Source organism: Colletotrichum higginsianum, chromosome 12, assembly GCF_001672515.1.
Source record: "Colletotrichum higginsianum IMI 349063 chromosome 12, whole genome shotgun sequence".
Taxonomy (NCBI): domain Eukaryota; kingdom Fungi; phylum Ascomycota; class Sordariomycetes; order Glomerellales; family Glomerellaceae; genus Colletotrichum; species Colletotrichum higginsianum.
The window spans coordinates 14,496-39,207 of NC_030964.1; the positions used below are offsets into that span (position 1 = coordinate 14,496).

At 54.1% G+C, this 24,712-nt stretch overlaps 5 protein-coding genes across 5 annotated transcripts; 2 read left to right on the forward strand and 3 right to left on the reverse strand.

Annotated features, from left to right (window-relative positions):
• Positions 1-2,475: 2,475 nt before the first annotated feature.
• CH63R_14519 (Acid trehalase) lies at positions 2,476-5,727 on the forward strand (the record flags this gene model as incomplete). The annotated part of the gene is made up of 4 exons (XM_018309493.1): positions 2,476-2,660; positions 2,764-3,045; positions 3,090-3,121; positions 3,176-5,727. The coding sequence occupies 4 exons, from the start codon at positions 2,476-2,478 to the stop codon at positions 5,725-5,727; spliced, it is 3,051 nt and encodes a 1,016-aa protein (XP_018150465.1).
• A 125-nt stretch (positions 5,728-5,852) lies between these two features.
• CH63R_14520 (Duf341 family) lies at positions 5,853-6,630 on the reverse strand (the record flags this gene model as incomplete). The annotated part of the gene is made up of 3 exons (XM_018309494.1): positions 5,853-6,104; positions 6,179-6,443; positions 6,539-6,630. 3 exons carry the CDS (start codon positions 6,628-6,630, stop codon positions 5,853-5,855), a joined length of 609 nt encoding a protein of 202 aa, XP_018150466.1.
• A 1,907-nt stretch (positions 6,631-8,537) lies between these two features.
• CH63R_14521 (cytochrome P450) lies at positions 8,538-10,205 on the reverse strand (the record flags this gene model as incomplete). The annotated part of the gene is made up of 1 exon (XM_018309495.1): positions 8,538-10,205. The coding sequence occupies one exon, from the start codon at positions 10,203-10,205 to the stop codon at positions 8,538-8,540; it is 1,668 nt and encodes a 555-aa protein (XP_018150467.1).
• Positions 10,206-11,331: 1,126 nt separating this feature from the next.
• CH63R_14522 (Beta-ketoacyl synthase domain-containing protein) lies at positions 11,332-19,809 on the forward strand (the record flags this gene model as incomplete). Its single annotated transcript, XM_018309496.1, has 3 exons — positions 11,332-11,650; positions 11,754-12,052; positions 12,145-19,809. The coding sequence occupies 3 exons, from the start codon at positions 11,332-11,334 to the stop codon at positions 19,807-19,809; spliced, it is 8,283 nt and encodes a 2,760-aa protein (XP_018150468.1).
• Positions 19,810-23,124: 3,315 nt separating this feature from the next.
• On the reverse strand, positions 23,125-23,940 carry CH63R_14523 (Nacht and ankyrin domain protein; the record flags this gene model as incomplete). The annotated part of the gene is made up of 1 exon (XM_018309497.1): positions 23,125-23,940. The coding sequence occupies one exon, from the start codon at positions 23,938-23,940 to the stop codon at positions 23,125-23,127; it is 816 nt and encodes a 271-aa protein (XP_018150469.1).
• Between the last annotated feature and the right edge of the window lie 772 nt (positions 23,941-24,712).

Here is a 24,712-nt window from a genome sequence, read left to right on the forward strand (position 1 = left end):
CTAAGATTTGGAGTGTTTTTAATCGCTTGAACCGCTAGGATCAATTGCGCTTCTTTGTTTGATGACGACATTCTTTATGGTCGATGGACGTGTGTTGAAAGCGGGAAGATGGTATGATCGCGGTTGGGTGATCGACTCGCTTGTCTGATCGACTCGCTTATCAGCCACGTTAATTTAAATTAATATTATTTATTATTTATTTATTTTTACTTAAATAAATATACTATATAACTAACTAAGAATTAATTATTAGTATACTAAAAGAAGAAGTAATATTTTATCTTTATAATAATATATAGAGGTATTATTTAACTATTTATATATATACTCTAAATAATAGAAATTTATTCCTAATTATTAGACTACTTTATATAAGGCCTTTTTTTATAATTAAATATTAGAATAATTTATATATAATAGTATTTCTATTAGAAACTTAATTTTATTAAAATTATAAATATTATTATTAAGTATTCTATACTTTATAATTATATTTTATATAAGTGCAAATTAGCTTTATATAATTATAGAATTCTTAATTAAAGTTCTCTAATAGTTAATTTAATATTAAAATTGCATTTTTAATTAGAGAATATATTATATAAAGTTCTCTATTTATTAGAGTTTTATATATATTCTATTATATACATTTAGGAGTTGATTTATTATTTCTTATATATTTTCTTATTATAGAGAGAATTCTTATTATAGAGAGAATTCTTAATTAATTAAATTAATAACTTATTTAAGAATTACCTCCTCTTTAGTTATAATTACTTTTATTAATTTTAGTTGCATTTTAGCTTATAGGAGTATACTAGTGTATTGTATATAAAGAGTTAATTTAGGAACTTTAAAAGTAGAAGTAGCTCTTTATATAGATATTTTTAAGTCTTTTTAGATAGTTTAGAGAGTAAGAATAATACAGCTTTCTTTAGAAAAAGAAGTTATATTTATATATAGAGGAAAATAGGTATAAAAGTTTAAGAAGTAGAAAGGCAGTAGATATATACAACTTACTATAATATGCAGCTTACTATAATATGCAGCTTACTATATATATATATATTAATTATAATAAAAGTATTTTTAATAGGATTATTTTCTCTCTATACTAAGAATCTAGCCTTATAGAGAAATAAACTATTGCAGTTAATATAATAAGACTTATATATAATTATTACTATACTCTAAGCTTATACTAATAACCCTATAAAACTATTTTAGCTATAAATACAATATTAAACTAGGCTTATACTTAATAGTATTAGTAATTAAAATTTGTAATAAAGAGGCCTTAACTATAGAGGTTTTAAACTATAGAGGTCCTAAACTTTAAAGCTATTAATAATATAGATTTTAATAAATGTATATTTGAAAGAGACTATATATCTTACTATAAGCTAGTATGTATTTTCCCTATTATACTATTACTAACTACCTATAATATAGAATAGTAATTCCCTTTAGAAAAATAACTCTAATACTTAATATAATTAACTTATTCAGCCTTCTGCAAAATACTACTTTTAACTCTATTAAGGTTATTATATACTTATACTAGCTTAGGGCCTTAGGAAGCCCCTAGATCCTATTAGGTAAGCTAATTAGGAGTATTTTATCTAACTAATCCTTGCAGGCAGAATATAGCTTTATTTTCTATAAGGTATCTATATATATACATTCCTAGTATTTGTGTATTATTATATGTTTATTTATTATTTTACACTGTAGATTTCCTTAGTAATATTTAAAAGCGTCTGTGCTGGCTTGCTTGTAACTCTGCGCCTCTACATACAGTGTAATTACTCCTTATAATCCACTTTTTCAGAAGCCCTTGAGCAGTACAGGCGATGTTTTCTGCGGGGACCGGGGTGGAGCATCAGGTAATAAGCGTTTTGATACGATGTATTAACTTCCTACCTGCGTCAAATACTAGGAGGAGGCGGGCGGAGTGAAATGCGCTGTATTCCATTGACATGAATTGCAGCTGCTTTTTGTCTTTTAGCCTGACGACAGGCATATTGCTAACCCTACAGGGTACGCGTAGAATGAGGCTGTTGTAGGTTATGATTGAGGATCCCCCTTGCTAAGGTGGAATCTTTTACTGAGAGCACTTTATTGAGCGGTTGAGTAACCAGACAAGCTGACAATGTTGAGTACCTTTTTCAGACGAGAAGCCCCTGCACGTAGCGCAGGGGGAAGCGCATGCCCTATGGGCCGGTGTGACAGGCGGAGTGGATATGCCATTGCGCTATGTAACTCCGACTGCCAAGTCATCAGGTGGATTACATGGATGTGGATGTGGGCACTAGCGCGCTTATGTATGTTCTCTCGACCGCCAGCTCCATCAACGTCTGATTCTTACGGATCACACTGGCGCCGCCTTTTCACATTGTCGACTTGTTTCGGATTAGACAGAACCTCGAACTCTCGGAATCCGATTCTAGGCTCGTCAGACCTCGAATGCCCGCCATGAACCTCCCAGCTTTACTCTTAGCATGTGTGTACTCCTTGAGCGTAGCAAGAGGAGCGCCAACGTCGAGCGCAAGCTTTGATATCAACGCAGATTGGGTGTCTTGGGACGATGCCACGTGGACTTTGAAATCTACCAAGCCGCTGCCAGGGGTGTTTACTGCCTGGTTGCCGCAGTCGAACGGGTATGTACACTATGTTCTGTCAATGTCATGGTTGCCGGCGGCGCCTCGCACTCCTGTCGTGCCGTGTACGGGCGCTAATACGCACATGCCATGTTGTCAATAGCTATTTCGGCCTCGCCCAAGGTTCTTTGGGGCCCTTTTATGAGCGCAGCCGTCGAAACGACTCGGAAGGATGGCCGTCTTATAGCAACCCTCGAACAACATTCGCCACTGTCACGGGGTTCTGGGGCAGTGAGCCCAGCACGCTTGAGCCCGGGGAGCTGGGCGAGAGCTTCATCTCCGGCGTGCCGCACTTTACCGATTTGCTCGTTGAAGCATGTGGCAGTGTCCTCGATGGAGATGTAGACGTATCCGAGATCACCGAGTTCGAGTCAACGCTGTCTTTGTAAGTAAGCGTGTGCGCACCGGCTGTCCCACAAGGCAGAAGAGTATGGGCACTAATGCGGGACGTCCTGCTACCAGTAAGACGGGGATAATTACATGGTCGTATGTCTGGAGCCCTCGAACGTGCGTAGATGGCCGGAAGTTTCTGGTATCCTACGAATCCTTGGCCTCGCTGGCCGAACGACATCTGGCAGCTGTGAAACTGGTCGTCTCAAGCGACCAGGGCCTCGATGACGTGCACATCCTCGATCTACTAGACAGCCAGTCAGCTTTGCGCACGACAACCGTCAAGACAGGCGTGAATCAGGCCAACAGTCAGATCTTTTCTGCCGTCTCACCAAATAAAGTTGACCATGTCATGGCGTATGTGCTGTCATCGACGGTTGGGGATGACTTGTTGTGCCTTGAAGGCGAAGAAGAATACACCAGCGACTTCTTTTCCGGCCTCGTTGACCTAGCAATGTCGGGTTCGGCCAACTCGTCCAACGCCAAGTCCGAGCCCGTCTCCTCGACGCAGCGGTATCGGGTGCAATCCGGCTTACAATCCACAACGGTTTACAAATACGCAGCCATTGCCTCATCAGAGCATTATGGGTCGGACACAGAGACGGTGGTCTCGGACGTTGTGTCATCTGCCCTCAAGCGCGGGTATCATGCTCTACGCGAGGAGCACAGCGCCGAAGTGGGCAAGCTCATGGGTGCAGACTTCGTGGCTGATTTTGGAGATCCAGCGACAGGGTCGCTCCCAACAGACGGCAGCGGCGGCGACATAGTAAAAGCCTTTCAGATCACAGCCATTTCCTCCGCTTACTATCTCTACACGAGCCTCATCCCATGGAGCCCGACACGTGACGAGAGCCCAAGCACTTGCATTGCGTGCAACTCTCTTGCCGTTGGCGGCCTGGTTTCCCAAACATACGGAGGCAAGATCTTCTGGGACGCTGATCTCTTCGTGGCGCCCGCCATCCAAGGTGTGCATCCCAAGTTGGCGAGGCAGTTCTCGCTGTATCGTATCAACAGGGCGGAGCAGTCTCGCAAGAACACCAAAAGGCACGGTCTCAAAGCGGGGAGCATGCTCTATGCATGGACGAGCGGTCGACACGGGCAATGCTACAACATCTCCGCGCCCTGCATCATGTACCAGTATCACCTCAATGCCGATATCGCCTTGAGCATGGCCATGGGCCGGAACACGAGCGGCGACAGGAATTGGTTTGAAAGGCACGGGGCCGTGGACGTCATCGACGGCGTGGCCATAGGCCTGGGCGATATTCTGACACGACGAGAGAGCACTGGTCACTGGGGCATCGACGTGATGGCCGATGCTGACGAATACTACATGTGGATTACAGACGGCTCATTTACCAGTACTGCAGTCAGCACTCTTCTACAGCTCGCCTCGGAGGCTCGTCACGAACGAGGCATCCCGCTCGAGCCAGACTGGCTTGACCAGCTCGAGCACATGTCAATACCCACCTCGGACGACGACGTTGTGCTCGAGTTCCAGGGCATGACGAACGATGTGTTCCCCAAGCAGGCAGACGTCATCCTGTCCCACTATCCCTACGACTACAAGCGGAATTTCTCACTCGCCAAATACCGAGCTGCCATGGACTTTTACGCCGTCCGCACGGATCCGCACGGCCCAGCCATGACATGGAGCATGTATGCCATCACGGCCAACTCCCTGGCCACTTCGGGGTGCGCGTTCTGGACGTACCTAGTCAAGTCGTTCCAGCCTTATATTCGCGGCCCTTGGTACCAGTACTCCGAACAGCAAGACGACGAGCCCGGCATCCCGGACCCGCTGACGGGGAACGCCATCAACCCAGCGTTTCCGTTCCTCACCGGCCACGGTGGCCTCCTGCAGACTTTCACGGCGGGGTTCCTCGGCCTACGCGTCACGCACCGGAACCTGCTGATAAACCCATCCCTCCCCCCGCAGCTCCGCCACTTCAAGCCGCCCATCCAGTATTACAACGGCGCCGTCGTCAGCTTCCGCATGAACCGCACGCACACTTCGATCACGCGGCGCGATGCATCTCGTTTCGACGGTCTGGTGCCAGACCAGTACGGCAAGGAGGACATGCCCGTCACCGTCGGCCGAGACGTGGACGACCCCGACGCGCGGACGGTGCTCCTGCGCGTCAACGACACCGTGGTAGTGCAGAATCGGCTGTACGATGCCGAGGTTTCTGTGCCGGGCAACATCGTGCAATGCCGCCACGCGAGCTCGACGCATGGCGAGCTAGCGTTTGCAGCCACGGATGGATACGGAGGCACCGTTTGGCAGCCCGGCGCGAGTGATGTCACGGCCGCTCTTGTAGTGGAGCTGGGAGCTTCGCAGGCGCCGCGGCTTCTGGAGGCGATCCGGCTGGACTTTGCCATGCGACCGCCAAAGCATGTCAGGGTTTCGATCTCGAACAGCTCGGATTTCGAGCCCGGCACGGTGCTCGCGGACCAGGATATCCGCATCACGAAGCCGTGGGTCGCGGACTCGCCTGTGCTGAAATATGCGGGAAACATGACCACCATCCGGCTCAGCGACGCGGTATGGAGTGGTGCATTTGCGAAACTCGAGGTTACAGGCTGCTGGATAGATGATGGTGCTGGGGCAACGGTTGCCGAGTTTGGGCTCCTGGCCGCAGATGTCTCCAGAGAGCGATCAGGTACAGAGTCTTGAGATCAGGCGTGGGTAGATAGACTGCTTTGGGACAATCACAGAGTGGCATTGAATGGAAACTGGGTACGCTATAGCTACATTCATAGAAAGAAGCTGTGAAAGCTGCCGTGTCCGTTTTGGACTTTCTACAAGGCTCTATCCGCCAGCGCCATTATCGAACTGGCAATCGTCTTGTTCATATCCAGCCCTCGCGGGAAGTCGTGCCCAAACACATGCCCAATCAGCTCCGCTTGACCGGGTTCGGCAATATCAAACAGTTGCTGGCCGTACTCTGGGGCGTCGCCCAGGCCGGTAATGTGCAGCGAAGGCATGGAGAGTGGGTGGCCGTCCCAAGCCTTGTCGAAAAACGTCATGTAGTGCGTTTTGCTCACGAGAGCCTACAGAGGTCGGTTTCGGCATCGTCAGTCGGCAACCGTGCATTTCAAGCCAAGTCCAGTCTCTCTGTGCGTACCTGTCTACCGTTGGCAAGCTTCGCCGGCCGCACTTTGTCCAGGTGATCGGCGGGGTTCGCCTTGAAGACGTCGAATAGCATCTGCAGCTTTGGCGCCTCCTCAATCGGTAGGTCCGTGACTTCTTGCTCATCCAGCGGCATGATGAAAGGCGGTACGGCGCTGTTGATGAGCACCAGGAACTTGATTGGTAACTCCTGGGGTGTGGCGTATGGGTTCTCTATGAGGAGCCTGATGGCGATTTGAGCGGCCATCGATCCACCCTGGCTGGTTTAAGTTAGGTTTTGTTCCAGCGACGAAAACATCAAGTGTTCAGGGTATCATTATCCCCTTTGATGAGCAGAGAGCCTTCGTCGACTTACGAGTATCCTAACAAGCCATCGAATGGACCATGGTCCTCTATGACTTGACGCAGCTCGTTCTCGGTGGCCAGAATATCATCGATATCCAACATGTTGTAAAACCCATACAGCTGAAGCGCATATCATCACGGTAGCTGTTAGTAACCCCTTCTTTTCGAGGCCAGACTAAAGCAGGCACTTTGGCAGGCAAAGACTCCAGGAAGGGGTCTCGGCGGCCTCCTGACCCAGCTAACCAGAATAGAGCCCCTGAATACTTACATTTGACTTTGAAAAGTCGACTGTGTGTAGAGACCAGTTCCCCTCCAAATGGGGCCACCGGCCCTCCACAAATTCAAATTCGTACTCTGGCTCCAGTAAGCTGCGTATACCTGCCGTTTGCATCCGGAAAATCTTAAAGGGCGACGAAGTATCAGTTGGCTGGTTTCATTGTAGTGCTGGGTTATCTATACGCCGTTGAAACTAATAAAAATTACCTACCTCGGTGTTAGAACCCCTGCCGTGCAGACATAGAATTCGTATAGGCATATTTACAAAATGCCAAGCACAATATGAGTATAAAGACTTTGTTGCTGTTTGGGAGTGTATTTGCAAAGGTTTCCAAAGGTATTGAGGTTCTAAATTTGTGGTTTGTAGCCAGTAAGATTGATTCAATGATGTCTCGCTATGACGAAGAGCCCCAGAACAGCAAGTGAGAACACCGCACTTAAATAACCTTCTTTACTTGTACCGCCATGGCAAACCACACCTTGCTGCAGGTAATTAGGATCCTGCAGACGCGATAGCTACCCAGGCTGCATGTACAGATACACTCTCTCGCTTTGTATTTCGCCCATAAAAGCTCCCTGTCCATCCAGTCGACTCAAAGGGGGGGGGAAACAAACACACCGCCGTTTACAGTAATTACCTGGTTGGCCGTGTATGCCACGACTCGCGCTCATGGCGCACAGCTAGCGCCCGCGAGTCAATTCAATAGAACTAACAAGGATAACAAGGTCACGAGCACAGATCATCATTCCAGCGACTCCCCTCTTTGTTCAGTTGCAAAAATAAACGGCCAAAAAAAGCACATCATGGAGTGGAGTGCGGACAAAAAGTCCACATCGAGAGACCACTTATGACAACACAAATGCGGAGCGAAGAATCCATATGGATCAGGGTTGCAGTCCGGCGATTCAGGGCGTAGGGGAAGTCTTGACTCTACTCTGCATGAGAGCAGGGTAGATAGGTAAAATCGCTCAGTCTAGCTCTAGGGGAGTCCAGTAAACTTGTACGAAACTCCAACTCTACTGTAGACAAGTGCGGAGTAGGTAAATTAAATCTCTCAGTCAGTCTAGCTCTAAGGGAGTCCATTCTGGCTATGGGGGAATCAGTGAGTGTTATGAAGAGAAACTCTTGGCTCACACGGTCTGGTGTCGCGATGGCCTCACGAAAGTGGAGCCCGGCCGCTCCGCAGGCATAACCCATCGCGGGTGTGGCTGGACCCCATTTTTGCCAAGGGCGCGGGGTTTCCCATTAACAAGCTTTGCCAGTAATATATTTTGGCCCAATTAGAAACTCGCGAACCGCCCATTGTGGAATACAACTGGAGGATCTTGGGGACAGGGGGGGAAGCGGGGTCCAGCCGCACCCGACGGGATACCGACGAGACACATAGGGAGACCTCTACCCGCCCCCTCCATTTCATAGAATCAAATCACTTTCGACTGATGGTCCTGTTGCCTAGATGCCCCATGAACACAACCGCAATGGATGCATATCTTGACTTGAGGAGGGTGAAGTCTGATTAAGATGAATTTGTGGAACTGCGTGTAAGGTGTTGCCAAAGCGTCAAAGTATTAGGAGACGGAGGACAGGCGTTTGCAGTTGGAAAAGAAGTACAAAAAGCAAACTCGAGTGCGCACGCGTGAGATCCAAATGCGGGGATGCCCAGGCCGTATTTTCATAACTTGGTATTGTTGGACGCAAACGAAGAAAAGAAGCCTCTTTGGGGAAAAAACCTCTAGTAGTCTGTCTGCTCTGAGAACTCTCGCCGTCTCCTCCTGATTCTAATCTTTGCACTCATCGGCGGGATGTGGTTCGTCCCAAACCACAGATTCTCCGGCCTCTTCTCTTGGAACTCAAAGTCGTACCGCTGCAGGATGTTCGCCATCAGCACCTTCAACATCCCAGAAGCAAAAAACCGCCCGGGGCAGCTGTTCAGGCCGGCCCCGAAGGACAGGTAGTCGGCGGACGTGGTGGCCCACGCCTGCCTCGCCCCCTTCAAGTTGTCCCCGGTCCCCCGCGCGTCCTTCCTCCTGTAGTAGAAACGGAACGGCTTGAACTCCTCCGCGTCGGGTCCGTAGATGTCAGTGTCGAAGTGGATCGAGTACGTCGGGATACCGACCTGGTAGCCCCGCGGTATCCGGACGCCGGAAGGCGTCGTGAGGCCGTCCTTCCCGACGATGCGCAAGGGGCCCAGGCTCAGGATCGTGTTGATGCGCTGGCTTTCCCGGAAGCTGCTGTCTAGCCTCTCGAGCTGGGCCAGCGACCGCTTGTTCCAGCCTTGGTCTTCGCCGTGGGCGGCGCGGACCTCGTTGATCTCTTGACGAAGTTGGGCCACGATCTTCGGGCCCTGCTCGGCGCCGGAGCCGACGATGTCGAGGACCATGTGCATGATGGCAAAGACGTTGGTGTGCAGCGCGAAGGCATTGAGAAGCAAGATGCGCGCCGAAAGGACTTCTGGGTCCAAGAGGTACGGGTCGCCCTGCGACTCCCCGTACGCAATGAACCAGCTCAGCAAGTCATGCTTGTCTGCCTCTCCCTCATGTTGCCAATCGCCTGTCTCGGATCCCTTGCCGTGTTGCCGGTGGCCTCTGGCCTCCAGCCTTCTGCGGACCTCGTCGATGGTGAGCCTGAACCATTTTCTCTCGCACCAGCGGGACGGGAGGGTCACCAGAGGCGCCAGAAGACGCCGCAGCGGGGTCGGCAGCAGCCAGAGCAGATTGGCCTCGAGGGGGATGACTTTTGAATAGTAGAAGCCGGTGTCAAGCACCTCTTCATCCCGGCAGTGCGTCTCTCCGATGAAGATGCGATTGATTGCCTGGCTCACAATGGGCCGCAGTGTGTCGTAAACGCCCACCTCCTTCCACTCGTTGCCGCCGGAGGCGGCGTCGTCTTCGTCGCCCCAGTGCTTCGCCAGCGCAAGTTCCAGCTCCTCCGAGAGGGCCGGGATCAGGTTGCCCATCTCCCGAGTGAGCTTGGTAGCCACGATGTGGATGGTGACTTCGTTGTGATCTCGCGTGGGATAAATGGTGCCAAGATCCCATTGGAAATGGTTGATGGTCTGCTCGTGCATGCTCGCTACGGAGTCGGGCTGACTCACGAGCCATTTTCTTTCGGCCGAGGGCAGCAGGATCAAGTTGTTCTGGCCTGGGCCAAGGATGGGGACGCGGACCGTCTCATTTTTGTGCTGCGTGTGGTGCAGGTGAAGCGTCTTCTTCAGATCCAAGGTGTTCCGGTAGAGTGCCCGAAGATGGGGCGCCCATTCGCCGGGCTCGCCGTTGAGGAACCTTAATTTGGCGATTGAATGAGGGGTTGGGAAGATTAAATAATTGTACACTAGGTATACGATCAAGAGGGCCGTCGGCATGAGCACCTGCGGCGGTACGGGCCATTCTGCGCTCTGCATTGTGGCGTGAGTCCGACTGGAGTTGTTGAAAGCCTGGCGTGGAACTCGGATACCCGGCGAGAGTAAGAACAGAATATGAATGAATGCATTATATTGTTGATTTATAACCCTTCCCCCCCCCTCTGCTGAAGTGTAGCAACCCACATGCCATGCTCAAGTCTTTCCCCAAACTTTGATAATCCCTCCCCTGTACGGAGTACTTCGTATTGTGATAATGCATGGGGCGGAGAGCATTGCTGCCCGAGCCGTAGTGAGTGCCGGCCTCTTCGGAAGACTTGAGAATGAAAGCAGATCGTGTGGGATGGGTAGTACTTCTGGGAAACACTGCACTGTCAGGGAGGCGCATATGCGGCTTGCTAGAAGGCCCGCACACTTGAAATCACCATGACCACGATGGCACCTTATTTGTCCTAGGACTGCAGCATGGAGGTTGTGACATTTGATTCTGATGATAATTCCTGAAGTGCTTCCAGTATGGGTTTGGCTTCAAAACGTTGAGGTATTCCGTCTACTAACTTGCTTATAGTTGGGATAATTCTCGAAGTCCTTCTAGCATGATTCCGTCTTCAAAGCGCCGAGATAGCTTGTCTGCCAACCTGTTAACAACTAATTGTGTGGTGTGCGGGATTTTTGCCAAGTCGCGCGATTCGCTGAGGGGTTCTGCAGGTGGAACAGTTGCCAAGTTTTGGGATCGAAATTGCCAAGGTGCTATATAATTGTCAGGGTACTATATGCTAGCTGGGGGGGTTCAGCCTGCACGGTGAAACTTTAAGTGAGTAACTACTTATATCTCTATTGACTATATGTGCGCCGCTAGTATGTAATCCGTCCGTAAAGCTAATCCATGTAAGACACCGCACTCAATTCCAGGCCCAGGGACCACGACATAGCGGATAGTTAATTGTATTAGTTGTTGCATTTATTGACAGGCTGCCAACTAGTTTCATGGCAACAACCTATGTACTATTTATTCATGCATTGGACCGACGCTTGCTATTGATAATTTATACCCTTCGGTGCTCAGCCGACTTAACTACCTACCTGCCTACCTTCAGCTCCTCAGCTCCTCAGCTCCTCAACCCCTTGCATAAAAGATATTATTCTTTACTTCCACAAGACGCCCACTATGGGGTCCACCGTTCCCGGCCTCGACGAAGACATCGCCATCATCGGCATGGCCTGCCGTTTCCCCGGCGACGCTACGAGCCCCTCGAGGCTGTGGGAGCTGCTGATGGACGGCAGGTCGGCCTGGTCCGAGATCCCGGCGTCGAGATGGAACCGGGACGCGCACTACCACCCGTCGCAGGAGCGCGCGGGGAGCAACACCGTCAGGGGCGGGCACTTTTTGCGCGACGGCGAGCAGAACGGCAAGCAGTTCGACGCGGCCTTCTTCAACATCACCCGCAAAGAGACGGAAACGATGGATCTTCAGCAGCGGATAGTCCGTAGGTTTTTTTTTTCTTTTTCTTTTTCTGTGTGCAAAAGATTCGTTCGTATAAAAAGAAAACCCAGTCCAAAAAAGCTCATCACACAAAAACAAAACTACAGTGGAAAATGTCTACGAGGCAATGGAGAGCGCCGGCCTCCGGCTCGAGGACGTCAAGGGCAGCAACACCAGCGTGTTCGCGGGCGTCTTCACCGACGACGTCCGTTCCATCCTGCAAGAGGACCCGGACCTATCCGTCAAGTATAAGCCCATCGGCACTAGCGCCGCCATCCTCGCGGCCCGGGTAAGCTGGTTCTACGACCTGAGAGGCAGCAGCTTCACCTTGGACACGGCGTGCTCGAGCAGCATCGTGGCGTTGCACACGGGAGCCCAGGACCTGCGCGCCGGGCTCAGCGATATGGTATGTAATGATTATGTCCCCAGAATCCATCCACCACCCCTCGTTTACCCAGAGCACATTGATTCATCAAACTGATATTAATACACAAATAGTCTATCATCACCGGGGTCAATATAATCGAGTCCCCCGAGTTCATGTTCCGCGCCAGCGGCCTCGGCATGGTGTCGCCCGACGGCAAGTGCTTCTCGCTCGACGCGCGCGCCAACGGCTACGGCCGCGGCGAGGGGGTGGGCACGCTGATTCTCAAACCCGTGCGGGCGGCCATCCGCGACGGCAACGTGATCCGGGCCGTGGTGCGCGGCACGGGCGTCAACTCGGACGGCCGCGGCACGGGCGGCATCACGCTGCCTAACAAGGAGGCCCAGGTGCGCCTCATACGGGACGTGTACGCGCGCAACAACCTCGACCCGGACCACACCGGCTTCCTCGAGGGCCACTTCACAGGCACGCCGGCCGGTGACCCGATCGAGGCGAGCGCCATCGCGGCTGTGTTCCAGCGTGGCGGACCGCCGAGAGGGGCGGCGGCGGCCGCCGCCGCCGCCGACAGGCCGCCGCTGTACGTGGGCGCGGTCAAGGCCAACATTGGCCACGTCGAGGCGGCGTCCGGCATGGCCCAGGTGATCAAGACGGTCTTGGTGCTGGAAAACGGCATCATACCGCCCAACACCAACTTTGAAAAGATCAACCCCAGGATACCCATTGACAGATGGGGCCTCAAGCTGCCTCTGGTCCCGACACCGTTCGAGGCAGGGCCCTCGGGTGTCCGGCGCGCGAGCATCAACAGCTTCGGGTTTGGCGGCACCAACGCCCACGTCGTGCTGGATGACGCGAAAAGCTATCTGGACAGGTTGGGTCTGGGTGGTGAGAGGGGCAGCCTCTTGCACGCAACAAAGCCGGGCACAGGGGCACCACTCGCAAGCCCCCCCGGAGAGGACAAGAGCCCGCAGCAGCAGAAGCAGCAGGCCGTGGCAGGCCACAAGATCTTCTTCTTTTCGGCCAACGATCAAGACGGCATCTCGCGGGTCCTCACCAGCCTCGCAGAGTACCTGCAGAAGAAGCAACAGCAGCAGACTGGCGAGAACGAATCAACCTCCCCAACAGACATGGACGACGCATACCTCTCCAGCCTCGCCATGACGCTTTCGGAACGGCGCTCACGCCTAGCCTGGCGCCTCGCCGTCACCGCCGACTCGGCCACGTCTCTCGTTGCCGCGCTCGCCGATCCCACCACCATCACGACCTGCGCCGTCCGGCCCGGCAAGGCCTCGACGCCCGCTGCGGCCTTCATCTTCACTGGCCAAGGCGCGCAGTGGTTCGCCATGGGCCGCGAGCTGCTCGTCTTCGACGTTTTCCGCGCGAGCGTCGCCGAGGCCGACAGGTTCATCGCCGGCACGCTCGGCAGCGGGTTCAGCGTGCTGGAGGAGCTCGCGCAGCGCAGCGCCGAGACCAGCAGGATCGACGAGCCGCTGTACTCGCAGACGTTGTGCACCGTGCTGCAGGTCGCCCTCGTGGACCTGCTGGCCAGCTGGAACCTGGCGCCCAGGCGCGTGGTCGGGCATTCGAGCGGCGAGATCGGGGCGGCGTACGCGGCGGGCGCGCTGGATCGCGAGTCGGCGTGGAAGGTCGCGTACTACCGCGGCGTCGTCAGCGCGAAGCCCGCGGCCGACAACACGCGCGGCGCCATGATGGCCGTCGGATGCACCGCCGACGAGGCAGGCCCGCTCATCGCCCGGGTCCACGAGGAGCTCGGCGCCGACGGGGAGCTCGTCATCGCCTGCTACAACTCGCCCCGCAGCCTCACCATCTCAGGAGACGAGACCAAGGTGGACGCGCTGATGAAGGTGGCGAGCGGCAAGGGGCTCTTCGCGAGGAAGCTGCGCGTAGCCAAGGCGTACCACTCGCGCCACATGATTCCCGTATCCGACGAATACCGGTCGCTAATGGGCACGCTCCGAGCTGGTGCCGCCACTGCTGGTGCTGGTGCTGGTGCTGGTGCTGGTGCTAGTACTGCTACTATTCCTGCTGCAGTCTTAGGGTTAGGGTGTAACCCCAACCCTAACCCTACGCAGTCGCCGTCGTCCGACGATGTGCAGGTCATGTCCTCGGTCACGGGCGGTCTGATGGCCGCGAGCGACATGACTGACGCCGACTACTGGGTGCGGAACCTTGTATCGCCGGTGCGGTTCTCGCAGGCGCTTGTGGCCCTGTGCACCTCCAACGTCGCCAAGAGGCAGCTCAAGGTCGGCGGCGGCGCCGAGCTGCCCGTGTCGCACCTCGTCGAGATCGGCCCGCACGGCGCGCTGCAGGCGGCGGCGCGCGACGCCGTGCTCAGTGACCCGAACCACAAGGCCCTGCGCTACGTCTCCGTCCTAACTCGAGGGAAACACGCGTGTGTCACTACGCTGAACGCGGTCGGCGCGCTGGCTGCGGCGGGCCTGCCGGTCGACCTGGCCAAGGTCAACAGGTACAACAACAACAACAACAACAACAACAACAACAAGGCCATGCTGGTCGATCTGCCGCCGTACCCCTTCCATCACGCAAAGGAGACGTATTCCTGGCTGGAATCCCGCACCAGCCGCGCGTGGCGGTTCCGCAAACACGCCCGGCACGACGTCCTCGGCGCCCCCGTCCGCGACTGGGACCCGGACGCCCCGAGGTGGCGCAACCACCTCCGCGTGTCCGAGGTGCCGTGGCTCCGCGACCACAAGGTCACGGACAGCATCGTCGTCGCTGGCGTGACGTACCTCGTCATGGCCATCGAGGCCGTGCGCCAGCTGTACGGCGACAGGGGCGAGGCGCCGCTCGGCTTCAACCTGCGCGACGTGAGCATCTCGCGCGCGCTGCAGGTCAGCGAGGGCGAGCACACCGAGACCGTGTTCTCCATGAAGCGCGTCGCCGAGTCGCGCCAGTCGGACAGCAGCCTGTGGTGGGAGTGGAAGGTCACGTCCTTCAGCGCCCACGACGACACCTGGCTGGAGCACAGCCGCGGGCAGATCGCCGCCGAGACCGAGGCCTCGACAGCCACGGGCGTCGTGGACGACGGCCGCGAGGAGAGGGCGCAGCGACGCCACTACAGCGAGCTGCTGTCCACCGTGACGCGGGCCTGCGCCGCGCCGCAGACGGAGCTTCTCCCGAGCAAGTACGCCGAGCTCGAGCGCATCGGCCTCGGGTTCGGGCCCCTGTTCCGCAACATCGCCAGCATGTACGGATACTCCAACTCCAAGAGCGGCAGCGGCAGCGGCAGCGGCACCAGCAGCGACAACAAGACGGGCGGCGGCCAGTCGCTTGCCACGATCCGCATCCCAGACATGGCCACGGCCATGCCGGCGCACGCGCTCGCCCCCTCGGTGATCCACCCGCCCGTCTTCGACAGCATCCTGCAGTGCTTCATCTTCGCCCTGCAGGCCTCGGCCGAGCGACTGACGGAGCCCATGGTGCCTGTCGCCATGCGCAGCGTGTGGATCAGCGCCGCCATCGAGGCCCAGCCCGGTGCCGAGCTCACGGTGCACGCCGCCGCCGGCCGCGTCGGCCACAAGAGGGCCGAGGCAGACATCACGGCCTGGAGCACCGACCTGGGGGCTGAGAGACCCGTGAGAGTCGTCATGCGCGGCATCGAGGCCGTGCCTTTGCAGCATAACGCCGCGGCGGCGGCGGCGACCGGCAGCGGGCGCGAAATCTGCTTCACTCTGGACTGGAAGCCGGACGTGGACATCCTCGAGGCAAACGGCGAGGCCGAGGCCTGCATACGCCGCGCCCTGCAGCCGCTGGAGACGCCAGCGCTCGAGGAGAGCGCCGCCGAACAGCTCCGAGACGTCCAGTTGGCGTGCGCCATCTGCATCACCGAGGCTGTCAAGGAGCTCGAGGCGCGGCCGCTCGTAGACGAAGAGGCGTTGCCCGACCACCTCAAGAAATACCTCGGCTGGCTGCGCCTGATCGCCGACGAGTACGAAAACAACAACGTGCTCCGCCAGGACGCCTCGTGGCCGGCTATCGTGGAAGACGCCGTGTCACGCGACAGGTTCCTCGCCGAGTACGAGGCGTCGGGCCACCCCGAGGCCGTCATGATTTGTCGGATGGGGCGTAACATCGCGCCCATCCTCCGCGGCGACGTCGACGGACTGCACCTGCTATTCGGCATGGACGACATGCTCGAGCGCGTGTACCGCGTCGCCATCGGGACCCAGAAGATCCACGCTCTGATGGGCGAGTATGCCAGGACGTTGAGCCACAAGCGCGGCGCTGACCTCAGGGTGCTGGAAATCGGTGCCGGGACCGGTGGCACGACGACCAGCATCCTCGAGGCCGTCTGCCCGACGGGCACCCGCGTCATCGGAGACTCGCGGCTGCTCAAGTACACGTACACGGACATCAGCCCGAGCTTTTTCGACACGGCGGCAACCAAGTTGGGAAAGTGGAAGGCCGGCGGCGTCATCGAGTTCAAGACGTTGGATATCGACAGAGATGTCGAAGAGCAGGGCTTCGACCTGGCCTCGTACGACCTGGTCATCGCCGCCAACTGTCTCCATGCGACCTCGGACATCACCAAGACCATGGCCCGCGTCAACAGTCTGTTGAAACCCAGCGGCAAACTCTTCCTCCAGGAAACTACCGAGCAACGGTGCCTCGAGTCTCCTCTGGTGTTCGGCATGCTTGCAGGCTGGTGGGCTGCCAAGGAGGACTTCCGCCCCTGGGGTCCGCTGCTGGATGGCCAAGGGTGGCAGCGAGTGCTGCGCGATGCCGGCTTCTCCGACACTGTGCTGGAGCTCAAGGACTCGCCGAGAGAGGAGCTACACGTGCAGAGCATGGTTGTAGCGACGCGGCCAGCGGAGGGGGAAGAAGAAGAACAACGAGAAGAAGAAGCCACCAGCAACAAGCAGCAGCAGCAGAAGCAGAAACAGAAGCAGAAGCAGCTCGACGAGGACGATGTTATCCGCCGGGTGTTTGTCATTGCGCATACGACGCCCGAGGACGTCGCCCTGGCTACGTCTGTGGCTTCTGCCGTGTCCGAGGTGACCAAGCTCGGCGTGAGCGTCGTTCGGTTCGCCGACCTGGCCCAGCACAAACTGACAAACACATGCTGCATCGTGACGATGGAGACCACCGCGCCCTTCCTCTCGTCGTCCTTCAGCGAGGCCGAGTTCTCCCTGCTGCGCCACGTGCTGACCACGGCCGGAGGGCTGCTTTGGCTCACGCTCGATCCGCACGAGAACCCACACATGGCGTTGATACCAGGCCTGCTTCGTACCGTCCGCTGGGAGAGAGACCTCGACGGCTCGGACCTGTTGCTTCTGCACCTGCCCTCGTCTGCCGAGGCCTCGCTCGTTGCCTCCAGCGTCGTCAAGGTCTTCAAGCATCATTTCGCCGGACCCTTCCTGTCGCCGGATCGCCATGCCGACTACCTCGTCAGCCCGGACCATGGCGGGCTAGGCTTCATCCAGACGGCCCGAATCGTCGCCGCTCCCCCCGTCAACGACTTCATCGCACGGAGGACGACCGTGCTCCAGCCTCAGCTGCAGGCGTTCGGTGCCGACCCGGGCCGCAGCCTGAAGCTCCACACCTCCGGGCCGGGGAATCTGGACAAGCTGCACTTCGTCGACTGGCCGGGCGCGGAGCAGCCCCTCGGGGGCAACGAGGTCCAGGTAGACATCAAGGCGGCGGGCCTGAACTTCCGCGACGTCATGGTGGCCATGGGCGAGCTGGCCAACAACATTCTCGGCTACGAGGGCGCCGGTGTCGTCACGCACGTCGGCGCCGAGGTGACGGATGTCAAGGTCGGCGACCGCGTCATCGCCGTCTGGAATGGCGCCAACAACTGCCTCCAGACCCGTACGAGGGTGCCCCGGGACCTCCTGGCCAGGATCCCCGACACCATGTCGTTCGAGGAGGCCGCCAGCATCCCCGTCGTCTTCGTGACGGCCTACTTTTGTCTGTACGAGGTGGCGCGTCTCAGGGCCGGCGAGACCATCCTCGTCCACGCCGCGGCGGGCGGCACAGGCCAGGCCGTGATCCAGCTGGCCAAGCATCTGGGCGCCAAGGTCTACGCAACGGTTTCCTCGCGCGAGAAGAGGACGCTGCTGATGGACGAGTACGGCCTTGCCGAGGATCACATCTTCAGCAGTCGCGACTTGTCCTTTGCAGACGGCGTTATGCGAATGACCGATGGCAAGGGCGTCGATGTGATTGTCAACTCTCTCTCGGGCGAGGCACTGCGTGCCTCCTTCGGCTGCATCGCCATGTTCGGGCGGTTTGTCGAAATAGGGAAACGCGACATCATGGCCAACAGCAAAATCGGCCTGCTCCCCTTCAGCCGATGCGCCACCTTCACGGCCGTCGACCTCGCCCAGATAACGACCCTGGCGCGCCCGCTGGCCTCGCGCATCATGCGCTCCGTCGTCGACCTGCACGCCGCCGGCACGCTCCACGCCTGCAGGCCGCTCAACGTGCACACCTTTGGCGAGATGGAAGACGCCTTCCGCATCCTGCAGCAGGGCAAGCACACGGGCAAGGTCGTCCTCACAGCGCACCCAGAGGACCTCGTCAAGGTCGTTCCCAAGCCGCCTGCGCCGACGCGTCTGAGGCCCGACGCGACCTACCTGCTGCCCGGCGGCGCTGGCGGGCTCGGGCGGTCCATCGCCAAGTGGATGGCCGGGCCGGCGCAGGGCGCCAAGAACCTGGTGTTCCTCTCGCGCAGCGGTGCCGACGCCGCGACGACGCGCGAGCTGCTCGCCGAGCTGGCTGCCGCGGGCGTGCGGGCGACGGCGCTCAAGTGCAACGTCGCCGACGAGGCACAGCTGGTCGCGGCGCTGGCCGAGCTGGCTCGCCTGGGCTTCCCCCGCGTCGCGGGCGTCATCCAGGGGGCGATGCAGCTCCGCGACTCGGCCTTTGAGTTCATGTCACACGCGCAATGGGAAGAGTGTCTGGGCCCCAAGGTGCAGGGCACGTGGAACCTGCACAAGCACCTGCCCGCCGACATGGACTTCTTCGTGATGCTGGGCAGCGTCGCCGGGCTCGTCGGCAACCGGGGCCAGTCCAACTACGCGGCGGGCAACACGTTCCAGGATGCGCTCGCTATACACCGGCGCGCACGGGGGCTGGCGGCGACGTGCATTGATCTGTGCAACGTCATGAGCGTCGGCTTTGTCGCCGAGAACCAGGAGACGCTGAACAAGAACCCGCTGTTCTTCTACGCGCACGACGGGATCCGCGAGGAAGAGTTCCTCAGTTTGGTCGAGTTCCACCTCGACGCCGAGCGGGCGGGCTGCCGGGGCCGGCCCCAGATCGGCGTCGGCCTGGCGCCGCTGTCCGTGTTCAAGGAGCGCGGGCTGCCCGAGCCGACGTTCATCAAGTCGCCGCTGTTCCGGCAGCTACGGTCGACGAGCGGCGAGTCGGGCGCCGCAGCGGACGCTGTCGCGGGGGCGGATCAGAACGGCGCCGTCACGGTGAGGCATGCTCTCAAGTTTGCCGAAAGCCCGGAGGCGGCGGCAGACATCATTTGCGACGCGCTGGTGAAGAGGATCAGCCGCACGATGCGGATTCCGGAGCCGGACATTGACGTCGGCAAGCCGATTCACGTCTACGGCGTGGACTCGCTGGTGGCGATGGAGATCCGGAACTACCTCGCTAGTGAGTGCGGGTCTGCGATTGCCGTCCTGGAGATCATGGGCAACAAAAGCATTGAGGTTCTGAGTGGTGAGATTGCGAAGGGAAGCAAGTTAGTTAGTACCAAGTGCAAAGAAAGAAGCCTGAGTAGGTAGGCAGGAATTAGCCCCCCCCCCTAAAATAATAAAGTATAGGGTCTAGATAAGCATTAAAGTGTCAAAAAGATTAGTTGGCTATATTATATTCCGCCCCCTCCAGTTTAAGTTGTTGAAGTTATTCCTGGATTTCGTAACTCGGCTAATTATTACTTTAGTAGACTAGAATAATAGAATTAAGATAATCCCAGTAGGCTACATTCCTATTACTTTAGATAGAGTTTCTAATAATACTACTACTAGTATTAATTAGCAGTATCATTAGCTATAGTTAACTAGTTATTCTCCCTTTAATACTCTAGTATGCTAAAATATTATTTAGTACTCTTAAAAGTGTAAGTTAAACTCTATTAGGTTGCCTATATTAATAAGAGACTTTATTTACTTTAATTTAAATCTATATAAACTCTAAAAGTATTAAGCTTTTATAAGTAGTTGCATTTATTTATTTATAAGGGAAGTTTTATTAACTAGAGACTATATAATTATTATAGTTAGCTTTCTATAGTAGTATTCATTAGTAGAAGCTAAAGTAATAAAGCTAAGGAATAGTACTATAAGTTTTACTAGAAAGATTAAGTCTTTAGAGAATACAGTAATTAATTATATACTTAATAAGGGGCTTATAATTTTAGATACTAGTAAAGAGTACTAAGAGTATTTAAGAGGATAATTATAAAGTTAATTACTAAAGAGCTATAAAAGGTAATTTATCTATATAGAATTAATATTCTTATATTCTTAAGTCCTATTATTAGGACTAATATTTTAAAATTAATTCTTATTCTAGGACTAATAATTTAAGATTAGTCCCTAGTATAGACTACTTATTATCTATTAGTCCTTTTTATTTGCATATAACTTTCCCTAGTTCTTCTATTCTGAGGAGTTACCTGTGTAACTCTATCTCTTGTCTATACAAATGCTGTACTGCCTGCGCCCTGCCTGGCCTAGTGGGGCTGCGTCACCTGTAGTTTATTAGGTTGTAATAGTCCTTTATTACTACTAAGCAGCCCGTTATACTAGCTAATAAGTCCTATCTCTAACGCCCTCTATAGCGCCCTTCTTGTGCGTTACCCTCTAATTTAATAGAAGCAAACCCTAGTTTGTGAAATATTAGACTAGGAAGATGATCTTCACTAGGTCCCGGATGTATTACACGAGATCTAGGCGAACGCTGGGGCAACTTCCTGGGGAAATCCTCGGACTTAACATGGCCGCCAATGACCTGTCCCAAGGGTACGGCGCCATTCTTCTCTGCCTTCATCAATGTCAAGCTTCCCTGTTTGGCATTGTGATTGCGCAATAGGTGGACGAGAGACTGGTATTTCCGTGAGACTGCAGAAGCCAGTGCCGACTTGTCGTTGTTGTCGATATTGACAAACGCTCCCGATTCCCTGAGGGACTGTAAGATCTTACCGTAGACCTCAGTCACCTTGTCATTGTGGTTATCCATATCCTTGGCGGTACGGTACAATGATCCGCGGAAATGAAGCTGGGTCAAGGCAAGATATGCACCCTCAAATGCTGCCAACAGTGGTGTCGGGTCGCTTTTGATCTCAAAATTGCCATTTTTGAGCATTTTTTGAACCACCTCCACGAGACCGTAAAATGCCGCCTCGGCGAGGGCTTCCGTCCTGGCAGCGCAGGAGTTTTCGCGACGGTTTCCCATGGAATCAAACCTGGTTATTAAATCGTGCATTTTGATGCCGAGCGTGATATTATCGAGCTTTGGGGATGTGGTCAAGAACTGATCTCGATAATTTGCAAGTCCGTCACGATCTTGTATCCAGCAGCGCGCATGATGTGCCCACCACCGATTCGCGTAGAAGTAGAACGGGAATCGATCTGACCAGACAGAACGGTCCGCACCCGGTGAGCTCTCCAGACAGCGCTCCAGGTAGAGCACACAGACGCTGACCATGTATATGTCTGTGTTGGAAGGCAATTCATGGGAAGAGGGACTGCCCCCAGGGCTGTCACGAGTGATAGTATCGAAGAAATGATGCATTGAGTCGTCCCGGAGTCGCACGTGGTCTCCCTTCCCAACCGGATCCAGAAACTCCGGTACACTGGCTAGAACTTGGTCCACGTCGGGGATATTCTCCGGGTCGACTACATCATTGACATGATGGTTTGTTTCCACTGCCAAAGCATGCTGAAAAGCTGTCATCGACAGGCCACGGGGCGCATCAAATATCATAGCTGTCCAGCAGAGTGCCTGATAGGCAAGTTCGCGGGTTGCCTGATCTGAGTCGGCTATCCTGGCCATTGCATTTTCGTAAATGCCTATCAGTATCTCATTAGGTTTGGATTCTATTGCTCCAAGAACCGCGCGGATTCGTTTGGCAGCCGGCTGCTTTTTGACCCTGGCAAAGAGTGCTGGAGCCAATGAGAACCTGACAGCAACACGGTAAGTGGAAGATCATTCTCTCACGAAACAGCAGTGTACTTGCCTGCCGCATGATTTCTCCGTGATTGCAACAATGATATCCTCTCGCAGCTGAGCATTCTCGCGGAAGCCTTTTGGGAGCTCAACCAGACGTCTTTCAATGTACAAGTTGATGTCCCGTTTGATCGCCTCTTCACAGGAAAGGATGTCAATTTTGAGAGGCTTGATCAGGAACTCTGTGATATCCGGTTTCCTGGATCCCGGTATGTCTTTGAAAGTGAGCATCAGGTTTAAGCCCGGGATTTGTTTCAGCCAGCGGGCATACGTGCTCACTTCATTGATGAGATCCGCATCGTCAATGACCAGAAAGAATTGCTCGGAAGCTTCCATTGCTCGTTGGAGAAGGTTTTCGATTTGGTCCTTGGGTGGTCGTGGGTCGTCAGCATTACGACAAGTTTGGTACAACTTTTTCAGATCCTTTTCGATTAATTCGTAAGGCGGTTGACCGTGAGCGAATTGTTTGACAAGCCCGCAGACCAAGTCTTGGATGGATAGTTTCTCAGTGCTGCCAGTACTGCAGTATGCGTATGCCACACCAGTTGTCTTGGGCTCAAGCCTTCGTGTCTTGAGATCATTCACAACCATTGACATCAGGACCGACTTGCCTGATCCCGCTGGACCCGTGCAAATGAGAACTTGGCCTGGTTTGCTCAACCAGTTTTGATATTCTTGTGAGTTCAAGAACCAATGACCCGTTCCGGGCTGACGTTTGAGAGAATAATGGCGCTGCTGTCTGTTGAAACTGACTTCAGACAACCATGTCAGAATCTCGCTGCTATCCTGCTCTTCAAACCATGACTCGAGTCTTGAAACTACAGAATGAATTAGCTACACACGCTCTATGAAGATATGCATAGCCACAACTAACGCTGTTCTCTCAGCCTCTCAGAGTTCTCCGCTGTCGTGGGCGCGATCTCGAGCAGTAGATCTCTGGCGTACAAGGCAGCGGCCAAAGCTGCAAACCCTTGCCACTCGGAGTTCTTGTGGCTATCAGAATAATCGCAAATGCCCCGTACTACCAACGTAGGAAATTGATTCATCAACCCGGCTGCCTCCATTTCGAAGCAAAGGATGTCATGATTCTTCGCTAAAACGTCTCGTGTTTCAGCGTTCTTCATCAACTTGTTGCCAGAGGCGATGAGTCCGTAGTGGATGATGGGTTCTTCGCTGTGACGCGCAGGTCTTCGGACAAGAAGAGAGCTTTCGTCTTTCGGACTCTCGTCCAAGTTCTGGCAACAAGGAGTCTTGCGACTCTGATCATCGTGGATGACATTTGGCATGTACAGCCTGTCGTTTCTTGGGCGAGAATACTTCGAATGAACATCTGGCGACAGACGTTGAACTTTGGCGGCGATTTGCTCGACGAAACTCATGCCCTTGAACTCATATTCTGCTCTCAGTGCATTCGCGGCGACTAGAAGCTCCAGGGGAGGCTGATTCAAAGCTCCGGTAGGCTCAAAGGCCTTATTTTGTAGGGTCTTGCCATAATCATACTCGTAAACACCACCTCTGCCGTGATCCGGTGCACTAACAACAACATCACCCAGCCGGATATCGCGTTTGGTTGGAACCCCTCCGCCGATGCCAACCATAAGACAGAACCTGAGGTTGGTAAAGGTTCGAATCATGTGGTTGATAACGGAGGCAGCATTAGTCGTTCCATACTGCCAGAGAGCCATGTTTGCGATAACGACATTGTGTTTTCCAATTCGACCAAGAAGGTATTTGTTGGCATCGCGCGATGGTAGGGAGACAACAGAATCGTGCTCCTCGTCCAGGAAAGACCGAGCGGCGACGATCTCCGTCGTCACAGCGCATATCCAACCGACCGTGTAAATCGCTGGATTAGACATTGGTATCTGGATTATATGCGCCAGAATGTGCTCTAGAGCTAAGGAAAAGAGTGTGCCCAGATGATGGGCGCTGGATTTGAATAAGAAAGGGTCGACGGAAGAGATCCCAGAGACGCAGTCGAAGCCTCAGTAATATCAAGGGCTTGAGATACGGTTGCTGACCACCTACCTGGCAAATTAGGCATAGTAAATTGTAAAAACGTCAGGGGTATGCGCCTGTGCGATATACTGAGAGTGTTGCTGATTGGGAACTACCCACACCACGTGTCGACTGGGCGTCATATAATGTGCAGCTGACGGCCTGACCCACTGCATGCATCTAAATATAGAGAGATATCGCCTGCATAGTCTCGGCGCAGTGCAGTAATGGATGATTAATACACGTGGAAGGCTTCTCGCAAGGCACTCACTTCAACCTTATTTCCGGTTAGGCTCATCTGCTTGTTGAATAACATTGGCGAGGCTTCTCCTTGGTTTTTCTAGATGACCCAGCTTTCAAAGGGAATTATTAATAGGGACCCAAAGCTCTCTCGGACGTATGATTTTCTATCTAATTAATCAGTCTACATCCTAACATACCGTCCACACGATGAATTTG